Consider the following 16,812-nt stretch of genomic DNA (forward strand, 5'->3'; position numbering starts at 1 on the left):
AATTTTCATGAAAAAATAGATAAAAGAAATTGTGCACAACTAACAGAATGCAAACAGGATAAATAATCAAATGCTGTATGTTTAATCGAATGCATATAATGAGATATATAGTATGAAGGAATGGATATATTTAATATTGAAATAGGGAACAAAGGAAAAAAAAAACAATATGAAATTAGTTTATTAAATACGGTGTAGTACTATACAGAATTAGTGGATTATAATAATGGAATGTTTGATAGAAAAAATTTCCATTTTGCAAAAAAGAGAATCTAAAAAACGGATTTTGATATCTTTTTGAAAGAAACAGGAGAATACTAGATATTAATTTAAAAAAAATAAAATTTTAGATTATGATTTTGAAGTTAGTATACAGGTTATACTTCTCGTTATAGGAATAGGGTTACCTATATTACATGCACTTGAGTTGTCAATAAAAAGTAGTAAATTTAGGCCATTTAAGGGTTTCTGGAATTTTATAAGAGTAATATATAGAGGTGTATTAAGTAATGAAGAATTAGAATACTTTTTTGTACTGTCATTTGTAATACCTACTATTGTATTAGGAGCCATATTCATAATAGTGTTTCCTAAGATATTACGAAATTCTCAAAATAAATAAATCAAGTTGTTGAATGTATAAAATTAATAATTAGAAATATATATTTTTTTGTAAAAACGTTATTAATATGAAGAAATACATATAATATATGTAGAGATGTACCCTTAATAAATATATCTATTAGTTAAATATTATAAAAAAAAGTGTGAATAGCTGTTCTTTTTGATACACAGGAATAAAAAGCTATTTTCTTAATTTTTATGTGAAAATGAATATATTTGTGATTTGCAATTTGTATTTTAAAGTATCATATAGAAGTAAATAAATATATTTGATTTGATATATATACTTTTTCATTCATATATATTTCTATAAAAAATATGTGTTTGTGCTTTAAAATGAATAAATAATAAATAAAATGCATTAGTGCTATTAATACATATATATATATGAAAATGTGTTTAATTTTTGATACTTTTGTACACGTTGTGTATAAAATTAAATAATTCCATAAGAAATAAAAAATTTCAGTGATTCCTTAATTTTGTGAAAGGATAAATAATTATATAAAACCAAGGATATAACTAATAAATAAGAGGTTGTAATTTCGTATTAAATGAGCATTGTATGTCTGAGAACATCTAATTACGTATGATAGTTTGAGATATTTTCATTAAGTATGTAGAAATTTCTGTTTATAAATTATGCCAAGGTTATCATTACGTTTTCATATGTTTTAAAATTTTTCTTATTCTTTTTTTTATTCTTAAATTTTTTTTTGCTACAGCTTATTAAATATTTTATTTGTAAATTATTGAAGTTATTTATTTGTAATACGATTTTACAATGTTAACGTTAATAAGATCTATTTATAGAAATATGATTAAGAAAGCACACATCCGACATTATTTTAGGTAAATATCTTATTGAAAATATATAGAATGAGAAAACTAATGTACCAATTTTGTGTATGTACAAATTGTATATAAATATATATATATAAAGCTTTAACAAAAAGAATAAAAATAAAAATTTTGGTATTATTAATAATAAATCTATATTTATACACTTGTGAGGATGAAATTTAATGAAAAGAAACTGATATATATGTAAAAAAAATATGATACGCATATATTTAATATAGTTTACAATTAATTTTTTTGTACAATAATATCGTATATTTGAATGGAAAATAGTGAAAGGATGGAACATAGTTAATAAGGTTTAAAAAATATGTAAAATGAAAAATTATTATAATATAAAAGAAAAGAGAAAAAATAGCAATAACATATAGGGATATTTCCAAATGGTTAATAAATGAATTTGAAATAATATATTATTGTTTATAAAATAAATGAAGTAATTTTATACTACATTTCTTTTCCATACAATCAAAATGTATTATCTAATAATATTAAAATTTACAAGTACAAAATATTACTATTAAGTAAAAATTATTATGAAATTAATTTTTATATTTAACTAAAACACTTTAAGTACACTGTGTTCCATTTCTCAACAAACATTATACGAATTAACGCATTATACACATGTACATAGGTTTTTTCAAGCAACAAATATATGAAGGAATATCTAAAAATTAATAAAGTTATATGCTTAAAAATTTGCATGTATATTTATTTACAACTATAAAGGAAATATATATGTAATAAAATGATAACTCATTAAATATAATAGTTAAAGGAAACTTTCGGAAAATAACAAAATCACAGATATACAGAGTATCATCTTGCGTATATATATAAAGAATAATAAAAAAAAAGAAAAAGTTTAAGTATATATTATCTTATAAAATTTATAAAGAACTAATTACATAGAAAAACATCGAAAACATAAAATATATATTGTAGTTCTAGAAACAAGAACAATATTAAAAGAAGTTTTTTAGTTAAAAGTTCAGTATAATTCATGTATTAATTAAGTATTGGGGGCATGTATATATGTATGTATATATTGTTAATAATATAAGATTTAAAATATATTTAAATAAATGGACATATGTTGTAGATTTCTAAGAATTATTATATAGAATTATGCTTAGGAGTGTTTAACAAGTTCTTACGTATAATTGATATATTATCAAAACCTCCATTAAAATTATTAAATATTCTATAGAATAAATATAACACTGAAAATAATAATAAGACTAATGATATATATATACCTGAACTCGATTTAGATATAATAGACACTATCAAAATGACAGAGCTTAATATATATGGCCTAAAATCCTTAAGCATTTTTCTAGTAATAATTTCTTTAGATTTACGAATAAATATATTTGACCTTTTATGTTCATTATGTAATTGTTCTGGTAGTTTTATTTCAAATTGTGAATCTAATCTGTTTGAATGTGGACTTGTTAATGGTGATATATTATTTTCTGTTGACTTATATTTTTTTCGTTGAATTGGTTTTTTCTTTAGTTCTTCATTAACTTCATCAAGGTAATCAATAGATGATAATGAATCATAGGTATTTTCAGAATTATCCTTAAATACTAATGAATTACTTGAATTCTCAAAATTATCTTTAAAATATTTTTTTAAATTAAAGACGGCCTCTTGAGAATCTGCATTTGATTCCCCATATAATAATCTGTTTAGTCTTATTTTTGATGTATTATTAATGTTGATTTTTTTATTGCATGTTTTGTCAAAGTTAGTCCGCTGTAAATTAAGGTAAATATATAACATATAAAATAATACATGTACTTTCGTATTATTAAAATATTCAATTTAAAATAAAAATGTAAGATTAAAAAAAACGTATAGAAATTATTGAATATAATAATTATCTTACTTCATAGGAATAATTGAATATCCATATTAAAAGGGTAAAAAAGAAGAATTTATTTTTTTGTTTCATCGTGTTGAATGTATTTAGAGTATTAAAACTTATGTAATGATAGAATTTTCAGGAATATATGTTTTTTTGATAATATTCAATATAACAGTTATAATTTTTCTTTATGGTTTTTTGTTACTTTAAAATATGAAAATTTATGGCTTTCTTAAATTAATATTTATTAAAAAATATGTTTAAATTTAAAAAAGGAAAAAATGCATTAAATAGAAATATTATAGTAATCTTTCTATAAGATAATATTATTAAGTAATATAGATAAAATAGATTTAAAAAAAAACATTAAAAAATATATAAACAATTATTACATGATAATTGCAACTAAGCATATGTAAATAATTTATTTTGAAAATTTTGTTTATATTTATATATTCTCTACGTTAAATATAAATCTGCTTTCGTAGATTAGCTATGAAAATGAATAAAAAAAAAATAAATAAAGATGGAATGTAGTATACATATTATTCTTTAAAAAAATATAATTTTATGTTGATTAAAATAATGAAAAAGAATTAGGATTCTACCAGAGCATTTTATATGAAATTTTTTTTAAAATAATTGATATATGAGTAATAATTGTAACAACGAAATATATTATGATAATAATGATTTAATAAAATTTAATTTGAAATAAATATTACACAATATTAACAACTTATATATTTTAATTAAAAATGCTTAATAGAATGTTGACAATAAAAAATATTATATCTCAATGAGTTAATTTAATTAAAATATTATATTATTTAAATTAAAGTTTTATTTTTTTTAACAATATAAAACATAATTTAATTAAATTTATGGTATATTAATGACCTTTAATATTACTGAATATACAAGAATATTAAATATATGAAATAATATTAAAAATAAAAATTTGAAATAGAAATTTTTTTTAAATTCTTATGATTAAAATAAGAAAATGTAATTAAAAAAAAAAAATAATAATTAATTAAAAGTAATAAATTTATATATGTTATGAATATAATGAAGAATTATATATATATAATTAACTGACATTTAAATGATGTTTTAATGTCGGGTTATTATCTATTTTTCATTATACAATAAGAAAATAATTATAACATACAAAAGCGTTTCACATAAATATATTTTAGAACAATTATATGAACAGTATATATTAAACAAAATGAACTATTCTTAATATTAATAAAGAAATTATTAGCTAACATTATTTACATCTCTCTTACAATATTAATTTAAAATGTTATTAAATTATTTTAGACGATTATTCATATAATATGAATCAACTATATTACTCTAAACAATATAAATATATTTCTTACGTATATATTAATTCTGCTATATAAAGAACCAATAATGTATAATTATAATCCTATTTTTAATATTAATTAGATTTATAATAATAAAATATTGGGACATTTATTTATTTTGTTTATACTTACATATAAGTATATAAGAAATATTGGATAAAAAAAGTATATTCTTTATACATTTAGATGATTAATCATGTATAATAATTAAAACGGCACTTTTAAAATATTTTTCTTATATTATAATATTATTTATATTTGTTATAAATATAATAAATTCATAAATATTACAATGTACTTTTTTTGTGTAAAAAAACATGGGATAAAATGTGAAGACGTGTATCTAAAATTTTCATGGGGATATCATTTATATTTAAAAATCAAATACAAATAACTTCATAATATTTTAGTTTGAAATTTTATGATTTTTTGCGTACTTTCTCATAAATAGTCAGTTTATTTGTGTATGAATAAAGAATTTCTATTTTTTTATAGCAAAAATATTTATAAATTACAGATTTGGAATTTCTATATGTTTTTGGTTGTTGTAGTTGAGAAAAAATATAGCCTTATTATTAGGATAAAAAATTTTTGGATAATATATGGTGTAGAGAATATAGCATAGTAATATTTTTTCAAATTGCTAAAGGAATGGTGCAGCATATATTAGTACCCTCTTATCAAGTAATAATATATAACTTACTTTTATATTGTCTGTTTTAATTATAACGGAATTTTATAAGATCCTATGAAATAATAAAAAATATAAAAAAAGTATGTTAGTGTATCTATAAAATGAACAATGTGTAATGAATATCTTTTTATAAAGAAGTGTATAATATGAAATAATATCTATAACATTTTTAGTGTTCTACTTGCTAAAAATACACATAATCCCTAAAATATTGTAAATGTACATGAGTATATCAGGTTACTTTTAGAAACAATAATAAAAATTTGTGTTCATTTTTTGGTGACTTTGAAAGTTTTAACATTTTAGACTTTGTATTTTAGTGTTTTATTTAGTATTAATTAAAAACATTTAGTATTACATATATATGTATTTTTACACATAAGTAGGTGTGTATGAATAATATATATTTGGGCTATAAAATGAATAAATGATAGAATAGTTCGCATAATTTTATAGAACTCAAATAACTTACATTTTAACTAATAACTTTTATTTTCTATTTTGTATCATATGTTATTCTGAAAAGATTGTTTGTTAAGATAATAAAAAAAAAAAATGTATTATTAGTTTTGAATTAATAATGAATGTGTCTTTTTTTATTTTTAATATAAATACCCTAACATATTATGTTGCTTTGATACATACATATATATATATATATATATTTTTGATTTAAAGTGAACTTAATATTTATTGTACAAAATAAATTTTATCAGTAATGAGTTACAAAAAATATATATATTGTATAAATCCGTTTGGAAATTATTTAACGTTTTTTTTCATTGATATGAATAAGAAAGTTTATATATATAATAAATTCATACGTTTATAAAATTTGAGTTATAATTGTTTAATAACTTAAGAATTTTAAATAATAAAAATAAAATGACGGAATGAAATTTTTTAATATTTTATTATTTGAATAATTATGGACTTAAAATTTTGTATAGTTACTAAAATATATAATATGTTAAAAATTTATAAATAAATATTCCATAAATAGCCTCTGAGCTCTGTGTTATTATAGTGTTAAATTAATGAATTAAACTTAATATAATATAAATAAATAATATATAGAAATAATATTTTGTTTTTTTTTATAATTGTTATTATCTAGAAATTTGTAATATATATGTAAAAAGTAAAATAATCATTAGGAATAATGAAAATAATAATATTATTTCTGCAATATTATAGTATTATTTATTTATTTATTCTCTATGTATTATTGTTTGCTATAAATATGTAGAGAATAATTTTAATATTATAAAAGTAACGCAAAAGTTCATATAGTTTATACTAATCGTTAATAGTTCCTTTATATTTATCTACTTGTATTTTAAATAAAAAAAGAAAGAAAATTTCTTTTTAATATATAATTTATAAATTTGCCTCCGGATTTAGAGTTACGATTCGAGATATTGCTTAGGAATAGTCAATAATAGTTAGTAAATTTTTTAATTTTAGTCGAAATTGTATGTATCTTTTTATTAATATGATATATAACTAAATTTGTCCAATATTAACGTGGACACCTACATTAATTGTTTTATTATATCACCTAAATAATTGTTAATTTAATTATATTTTTTAAAAATTACTTAAATATATATATAAAGGTATATTACTAAATAAAATGTGCCAATTTTATTCTATATAAAATTATAAAAATACATTATACAATGAAGATTATTTGTATTTTAAAACTTCTATAGAATAACTACTATATATATTATTTATATTTAATTATTATTACATTTTTTTTAAAAATATGTATTTATTTAAAAATAAAATAAAATGAAATCAATAAATGTAAAAACTGTTTATTAAGAAATAGACTTATGTATTGTACTTAACTGTAAATTACAACTTTCAAAATATATATTATAAGAATAAGGCATTATTCTGCATTCATTTATAAAATAAATATTTATAATTGGATTACAAAACATTTTATATGTGAAATTTTTTTAAATATATAATATACCGTGGATGATTGCACATTGTATAAAAAATATAAAAGAACTTGTAAAAAAATATTGTTTTCTATATTTATCATAACTATTATTATAATGATATGTAATTAACATAATATAAATATAATAATTATTTTTAAAAAAATATATTTTAAAAACTATAATTACGATTATGAAAACTTCATTGAAATTAGTTATTATTACCTTTATATATAGAGCAATATATTATCTATATTATGTACGATCTAAACGGTGAATTCCACATTCTACATAAATTCTATATTTAGAAATCATATATTTTTTATCTTAAAAATGTTAAAAAAAGCTATAATATATTTAGTGTAAAGTATTAGAATGTATATGTTTAATATATATGAATGAATTAAATTTATTTAATTTTAATAATGATTAGTTTTTTCTTAAAAGAAGATTAAGATAAAAATTATATAATGCCTTTATAATGTTATTTTTCTTTGCTAATGTTGTGAAATAATATACAGTTAGATATAATACATAATTTTCTTATGTAAAAATAAAAAAACTTAAACAATAACATTTAAAATAAATATAACTTTCTTTATCATTAGAAGCATATTATATTATTACTAACTTTTATCTTATATAATATATCAGATTATTAAAAATAATATATTATGGAACAAAGAACTAAGTTAGTTTTTTTTATTAAATTTTCTAAGTTTATGCTTTTAGCATCGATATGTTATTTATACATTAATATGGTATTATAAAACTATTAAAATATATTTGGCTTATTGATAATTTCCTTGTTTTAATTGCAATCATATTTTTTTTTTTTAATTATATCTTTTGTTTTATTAAAAATATAATATTGGCATTTCCTTTTTTTTCTAGAATCCCTTTAATAAATCTTCGGATGATACCTTAATAATTGATAGAAAATTAGAAATAAGAAATTACCGATTATTAGCAAAATATCAGCAAAAAAAGGGTTTAAATATTATAGAGTTCAATGAAGATATAGGAAAAAAAGTACAGTGCGATAAAGAAGCTACATATAATAATAAAAACATGTTAAGAGAAAAAAAGAAGAGATCTAATAAATATCCATTAAATAAGACGCAATACTATACTGAATTTACCGATTATAATAATGGAATTTTTGATGGAAAGTATTTTCATTTTGAAAAAAAATGGATCAGAAAAGAAGATTATGATAATTTTCTTAAAAAAAAAAGGATAATTCATGATACATTATTAAAAAAAATAAAATTTAGAAGCTACGGATTTGGCGTTGTTATATTTATTTTTTTTTTGTTGTTGGGAATAGGATTACCCATATTACGGGGGATAGAGTTAGGCAAGGACGCCCCCTTTGAAACATTTAGTTATATATGGAAACCTATATATAACACATTCAGTTCTATTGTATCTGAAACGTCAGATAAAGCAGAAACAGGAGCAGTACCTGGAGTACAATACTTTTATCTAGTATTATTTAGTGTGCTTATGATTATATTAGCTGTCTTAGTTATAGTATTTATTACTAAGATCTTAAGAAATAATGAAAAATATAAAAAAATTAAGTATATGACTGAATGAAAAGAATTATATTTAGTGTGTATTTTTATGTAAGCACATTATTAATATGATGTAACATCTGTGTTAATTTTAGTGATATATTCTTAATAAACATAATTTTGATTTTTATAAAATAATAAATACACGTATATATACCTGGAACTCTTTATGAACTATAGTGAAATTTTTGTTCTTCACATTGTTGTGAATTAGAATATTCTAATGTATTATTTAATTTTCATTAAATGAATTTGAAATAATTTATATTAATGTATATTAATATGCATATTCATGAAAAATATGTGATTGTGTATTAAAAGGAATAAATAATATCATCATATATATATATTTATTAAATACTTGTGATCATTTATATTTTATCCAATAAGTGATACTTTCTATCTATTATTTTGTTCTTGTCTGAAAATATTAATTTTTCTTCTTATTAAGAAAATATATTATTATTTTTAAGTTAGAAATAAATGCGAATTATATTGTATTTAATAAAAGAAATTGGATATATTTATTTACATTGATATGCACTTATATACATTTTTAATTTTGAAAAAAGCTTAGTATTTATTTCATATTATACGTTTTACGTAAAACATTTTATTAAATTTACTAAATGCACAAACTTAAATAATAGGACTTAATTTTTGTTTTTGCAAAGTATACATTTGAAATTATAAATACATAATACATAATGATATTTACTGAATATTGATTATTTATAATTGTTTAATATCTTTTGTATTATAAATCATTACAATTAAATTAAAAGATAAAACAATAAATTATTACATTTTTGTGCTTAATTATGGTGTTAATTCAATTTTGATTAATTAGTTAAAAATATTTATATTGAAAATTAATGAATAAATATATTATATGTTCTTTTAAATTTTTATGATTTAGATGAATTAAATTAATGAATTATTTTTAAGAATATATTAATAGTTAATATATACAAATATATATATTTTTTTTCTCATAATTGCTTATTTCTAAAAATACGTTAAGCCTATGTAAAAATGTAAATTATGATTATGGATAATAAAAGTATATATATGTATTCTGTAAAAGTCTATTATGAGTAGATACTGATTTCTATATTTTTCCTATTGTTTATGCTTATATTTAAATATATTTAGTAATGTTTTATTATTATTCGAAGTTTGTATAAAAATACATATATTTCATATTGAATATTACTAATTCTTTTATATATATAAAAATAACATTTTAAAGAAAGAAACAGTATATAGAACAAATTAATACTTATTTAAAATATAATTTATAATATAGATTTATATTATAGATATTGAGTTTAGACTACTGCTAAGAAATAGTAAAAATTTTATTAGTATATTTTCCTATTTAGTAGTAATAGTATGTATTGTAATATTTGTTTTATGTATCATTAAGTTTTCTTAATAAACAAAAAAATATTCATATTTATTATGTTCTTATAAATGTTACAAAATTTTTTAGTTAATTGTATTTTATAAATATTACTTCAATATCTATGATAAAAATGAATTGTTAAGAAAAAATCGTATATATTTATATTATTTACAGAATTAAATTAATGCATAATTATAGGAAATTTAGTATTATGTTAAAATCGTTAATACAAGAATTGAATTATATTTTTTCATTATGCTTTTTCTAAATATGTGTATATAATTAAAAAAAAAAAGTAAAATAACTATGAAATATTTTATGGACAAATAATGGTATGGGATTAATTAAAAATTCTAATTAATTTATCTTTAAAATATATATTTTACATAAATTTTATAGTATATTATAAAAATGATTTTTTTAAATATATCATGTGCCATAAAATAATGCATATGTTTACATAGTTATTAATGCAACAGATGTAATTAATATAAAGAAAAAGGTTGCACGCAAATGATTCTTTTTATTTATTATTACCGTTATTTATTACCATTATAGTTAATATTATTTAAGAACATTAATATGTCTTTACAAAGCATATTTTCGATAAATAAGAATTATAAATAAAAGTAAGTATTTAAAATTAATTGTTATTATCTTAAAATATGGAAACATATGTTACATTTATTCTATATTTTCTATAGGACATATATTCTATATATTCTATATTCTACGTAAACAGAATCTTTAGAAATATTAAGAAATCTTATATTTTCTTCTTTTTTTGTTTTTAAAGTAAATTAATAAAAAATTATTTAATATTTCTACTACGTTAAATTATTAAAATATACTTTTTGTATATTTATGAAACAATTCATATTATCTTATTTTATTGAAAGTTCGTTTTTTAAAAATAAAATTAAAAAAAACTTCTATAATATATTCTTATAATTATTTTTCGTTTGTTCTCGTTTCAAAAGCGTCATCGTGATGTACAATTCATTACGTTTTTATGAAGCACTAATAAAAAATAATTTCTTTAATTATATAGAGAATACTATATAATTAGTTTATATAACATTACTGTTAATTTTTTTTGTACTGAATATATTAAAGTATTGAGATCTAAATTATGGGGGGGAAAATTAAGTTTTGTTTTCTTGTTAAAATAGCTATCATTATTAATTGGATATATCATTTTTCTTCTGACATGGTACAATTGTATTATTTTCGGTTACATAAGTGATTTATAATTTTTATTATTATTGTTTATCATTATGAGAATATTTTTCTTTCTATAAATAATATATATTTACTATGATTATTAGGGTATTTTTAAGAAATCCGCATACAAGAAAAATAATGGAAGTAAATTATACGTACGAACGTATAGAGTAATAGCAATATATAAACAAAACAAGGATTCACGCATTATAGGGTTAAATGAAAAAATACAATATAATGTATTACATGAGGAAAAAGATATATCTATAAAGGACAATGAAAATACAGGCAAAATGAATTCATCAAATAGAAAGTTATCTAGTGATTTCAGGGGGCATAAATCCCCTTTGAAATATAAATCTAGTATATATGAAACAAAAAAATGTTCCTATTTGGAAAAAAAAATATTCAAAGAACTTGGTTATGAAGTTTTCCTTAAAAACAACAGGACAATTAGTAATAAAACATACAAAAAAATAATGCTTAAAAAATGCGGATTACGAATTGCTGTACCATTATTATTGTTTTTAATATTATTAATAACTCTAATCATGGATTTATTATGGAGTTGTGGACTTGCTAGAGGGTTGTCCACTTTTTTGAAACAGTCGATTAATGTAAAAGAATGGAGACAAAATTTAGGGCAGTGGTTATGGGAGAATCCTCCTTTTAGTTGGTTATTAAGATCCGCAAAACATGTACAAAAAGAAGGTGGAGGTACAGTTAACCTTGTTACTAATAACTTTTTTTTCATTGTAACATATGTGATACTTTTCTTTGCACTAAGTGTAACATTTATATCAGCAGTTATTTATTTTCATAAAAAAGTTAAAAAATTCCAAAAAATTAAGTTCAGGAGAAGGTAAAATAAATAGTAAGGCATATATTTTTTTTTATAATGAAGGCATTAATATAAAGGAACATTGGTAATATCATTAGTTTCGTATTCATTAAATATATTAAAAATTACAAATATTTTATAAATACACAAGCCTTTTCTTGGTTTTTGTGATTGAAATCTGTAAAAGATATATGTTCTTATTTTTTCCGTATATTTTAATATTTTAATGTATTTAAATTTGTATTATAATATATATATTTTTTTTACTTATATATTATAGTATACTATATACATTTTTAAATTTACAAAGATTTATATGAAAAGTATATATATTTGTACTACATTTAATATATATTAGAACAACTTATGAAATTTTATTTAAGTTTTTTGTTAATTTATATTTTAAATGTATGAAATGATTATATTATTTGTTATCTACTTCAAGAATAAAATTATAATTTGTACGCGCAATTATAGAAGAGTATTATTATAATTAAATTAAAAATAAACGAATATTATTTTGAATTAAAGGAAATGTCGTTAATGTATTTTCTTTCAATGATATATATATTCATTGAACGAAAAATTAACTTAATAATTATTCTATATAATACGTTTTAAGATATATGTGTTATAAAGTATATTTATTGTATTAGTCTTTTTAAAAAACCATTAGTTATTTTTTCATGAATTAAAGGTAAAATATAAATATATAATATAATAATATCTCTATTAAATATGGCTTATATATTATTATTTAATAACATGGCAATTATCAATCTTCAAAATAATATTATTAACAAAAAACATATATTATTTTATTACTGTAATTAATTCTGATAACGAAATTTTGAAATAAATTGCTTGAATAAAAAATATATTATAAATTTATAGATATATAATATATACATTTTTTTTTATATATTATTACAAGATTGAATTAACGAATTATAAGTAATAATCTATCTATAGATACTATGTATATATCATTTTTTTTCTTTTTCTGAATGATAAAGTTTTAAATATGTGAAAGTGTCTCCTAAAATTTACATCATTTTTAAGGGTTTTTAAAATATATATATATATTTTGTACATTCATATAATAATGTGTAAGTATGTTTTTATATATATTTCTTTATTTTCATGTATAAACGTGTTTTTAATAATTAACTAAAATTTTTTTGAAACAAATAAAAAATATATAGATGTTATTTTAAAATTGGAATTCTTTTATATTTATATCATTTATTTTTTAAATAAAAATATAAATTAAAAAATATATATTTTTTTTTTGTTAGATAAGTTTTAAGTAGGCGCATTTTAAAAATTACTATATTTTTTTGCAAATTTTAATTAAATAATGCTAATGCATAAGGCTTTGCATGCGAAATCTTTGATAAAAGTTTTCGACTATAATATTTTCTTTTTTATAGATTCAAATAAAAATGATAATATAATATTAATATATATTTTAGTTATATTTACATAAATTTTAAAGATAATTGTCTTGTAAATTAAATAAAGCATGCATATTGTTCTGTAAAAAAAGTATACATAGGTCATATAAAAAATCAGACTAGCTCATGTGGATAAATGTACATAAGGAAAGTTAAAATATTGTAATTAAGTGTTTTAATAAAAATTGGAAATACATTTTTTTTTTTTTAATATTAAATATTATTATATTTTAATAAAATATTCCTTTCTATGTATATATGTACAGAAAATAATTATACATTCTTTTTTTTTTTTTTTAATTTCCCAATAAAATCTGTAAAAATAATATTTAGTAAAGCTATCAATTCAGTTTCCTGCGGTACCTGTTCAATTAAAAATTATAGAAGCATTAAATATATCTATATGTATGAATCTGAAATTAAGAAATATTTTTAATAACTTAATGTTTATTACTTATTTCTATTTTCATATACGTTATTTAGGATTCCTGTTAAATTAATTTTTAAATTGTTCCTAGTGAGATAAAATAAACACTTGTAAATATATATTTATGTCATTTTTCATTTGAAATATTTGGTCATATAAAAATTTTCGATGCATATATTTTAACTGTTCTAAAAATTTCACACGTAATATATGTATATTTTATAAAACGTCGGCTTCAGGGGTGCAATTAAATTTTAGTTATTTAATAAACTTATATATGTTAATTAGAGGTGAATACGATATCTTAATTAAGTTAAATAAATAAATTTATTTAAAATATACTATGCTTTTTTTAGTTAATTATTATTATTAAATTAATAATGCAACATAAACGAATGAGTACATATATCAACTTTCCGTTTTATACCTTTTATACATTTGGTTGTTTTTAATGAATATATAATAATTTAATTGTGATAATAAAAATATTATTATGTGTATAATAATTAATATAATATCGTTTTTGATTATTTCTATTATGAATGCTTTAGTTCCCACTGCTACAAAACAGTATAAAATAATTATTCTATGTTATACGAATAAGAAAAAAGCACACTTAATATATTTAATGGACTTACTTTATTTGATAACATACACTAATATAATTCATAATTATTATGTATTCGTTTGAAATATTTCTTAATATAGGTACTATTACATATCATATTTAAAAAATAATATAACATTTAAATAGAAAAAAAAAAATTAACAAAAATTTATATGTTTTCAATTAATGTAGTAATATAATTTACGGAAAAAAACATGTAAACAAATAATATATTCATATCTTATAAAGTATTATGTCGTTAATTCCTATATTCTAAATGGTTAAAGGGGGCTATAATATTCTGTTTTTCATTGTATAACCTGCTGTTACGAATATGAAATACAGTAATATATTCTTTAAAATAATTATTAAGTAATTAAAATTAGATAATTTGTTAATATAATAAAACAGTTATATATTATATAATGTAATAAAATAAGGAAATGTTTTGATTAATTGCTATAATGTTAAATTTAGTAGCTTATTTTCTTATGTATAACTATTTATTCGAGACGTGTTTTCTGAGTTAAGTTGAGAAATAAAATTATTTTAATATTATTATTTTTATCAATTATAGAAAAATTATTTACCAACAACAATGAATGTGTTTTTGTTTGATTGTATAGTTTTTTTTTTCTTTACTTATATTTCGTTGTAGTTATTTTAATATTTTTTTCATTTTATTCTAAACATATTGTTTAAGCTTTATATATCTCCATTACATATTCATACTTATATTTTCTATTTTTAATATTTTATGAAGAATTTGAAAAAGTTTCCACGTATATATAAGTTACTAATATATATTACTTAAGTATATGTATGTGTAAAACGTTCTTTAATTCATTTTTATATGACTCCTTCTTACATGATACTTATACTTTCTTATTTTACCTAATTATTATGTTTATCTCTTATATCTTTCTTTTTGATTCTATTTTCTAATGTTTTTTTTTGTTCGGTAATTTATATGTGAAAAATTATAATTGAAAAAAAGGAAACTATTAAATTTTAAGTAAATTAAAATGTAGATATATATTGAAAAAAAACGAAAAAGTAGAATTATCGTTTTTCTATTGTGAAAAAGTCACTAAAAAGTGAATGAAGTGCTTAAATATTATAATAATAGTTGTAATATATAAAATAATCATTAAATATGTTAGTTTGCTTTCTATTTTTGGTATAATAGTTGTTGTGTCCTTATATATATTTGAGTGTTAATGTAGATATTTTAAAGAAAAAGAAAATAAAAAATAGAGAGAATTAACAATATATACATTGTAAATATAGGGATGTGAATATAATGAACAACATACTATTTTTTTTTTTTACTTACACTTTTCTATGTGAGGAGACCATAATCTTTGCAAATATAAGTTAATCTAAAAAAAGTGACAACAGAAAAAAATGAAAACAATATAAGAGAGACTACGCGCACGTAAAATCAGAACAAGTGCGAACGAGAAATCTAAATGGAAAAAAAAGGAAATAAAATATAATTAGTTATGATAACAAATATATAAGTGTAACGTACATTTTAAAATATTTTTTTTTTTTACTTTGTTTTCCTTGGTGAATAGTGCATTAAAAGGATTTTTTTTTAAAAAAGTAAGATGTATATAACTATTAATGATTCATGCTAAAGAATCATGAAAAGAAAAACATAAAAACAAAAAGGAAGGTTTACTGTTTACAATATTTTTTTACTTTATCTTTTCCTGCATTCGTTTGCAGAGGATAAAAAATACGAAGATAAATTTGTAATTATTTAATCCATAAGGATTTGGGGATATGAAAATTGAAATCTACTTTCGAAAATTTTTTATGTGTTCTACGTGTTTATTCACGGTACATATGCGTGTTTAAATGCATACAT

General features: G+C 18.5%; 3 protein-coding genes across 3 annotated transcripts; 2 read left to right on the plus strand and 1 right to left on the minus strand.

Annotated features, from left to right (window-relative positions):
- Positions 1 to 2,604: 2,604 nt before the first annotated feature.
- Positions 2,605 to 3,451, minus strand: MKS88_000239 (uncharacterized protein; the record flags this gene model as incomplete). Its single annotated transcript, XM_067219295.1, has 2 exons — positions 2,605 to 3,252; positions 3,386 to 3,451. 2 exons carry the CDS (start codon positions 3,449 to 3,451, stop codon positions 2,605 to 2,607), a joined length of 714 nt encoding a protein of 237 aa, XP_067070358.1.
- A 4,615-nt stretch (positions 3,452 to 8,066) lies between these two features.
- MKS88_000240 (uncharacterized protein) lies at positions 8,067 to 8,994 on the plus strand (the record flags this gene model as incomplete). Its single annotated transcript, XM_067219296.1, has 2 exons — positions 8,067 to 8,153; positions 8,287 to 8,994. The coding sequence occupies 2 exons, from the start codon at positions 8,067 to 8,069 to the stop codon at positions 8,992 to 8,994; spliced, it is 795 nt and encodes a 264-aa protein (XP_067070359.1).
- A 2,518-nt stretch (positions 8,995 to 11,512) lies between these two features.
- MKS88_000241 (uncharacterized protein) lies at positions 11,513 to 12,470 on the plus strand (the record flags this gene model as incomplete). Its single annotated transcript, XM_067219297.1, has 2 exons — positions 11,513 to 11,593; positions 11,709 to 12,470. The coding sequence occupies 2 exons, from the start codon at positions 11,513 to 11,515 to the stop codon at positions 12,468 to 12,470; spliced, it is 843 nt and encodes a 280-aa protein (XP_067070360.1).
- Between the last annotated feature and the right edge of the window lie 4,342 nt (positions 12,471 to 16,812).

The sequence above is a fragment of the Plasmodium brasilianum genome (assembly GCF_023973825.1).
Source record: "Plasmodium brasilianum strain Bolivian I chromosome Unknown PB_00_09, whole genome shotgun sequence".
NCBI lineage: Eukaryota > Apicomplexa > Aconoidasida > Haemosporida > Plasmodiidae > Plasmodium > Plasmodium brasilianum.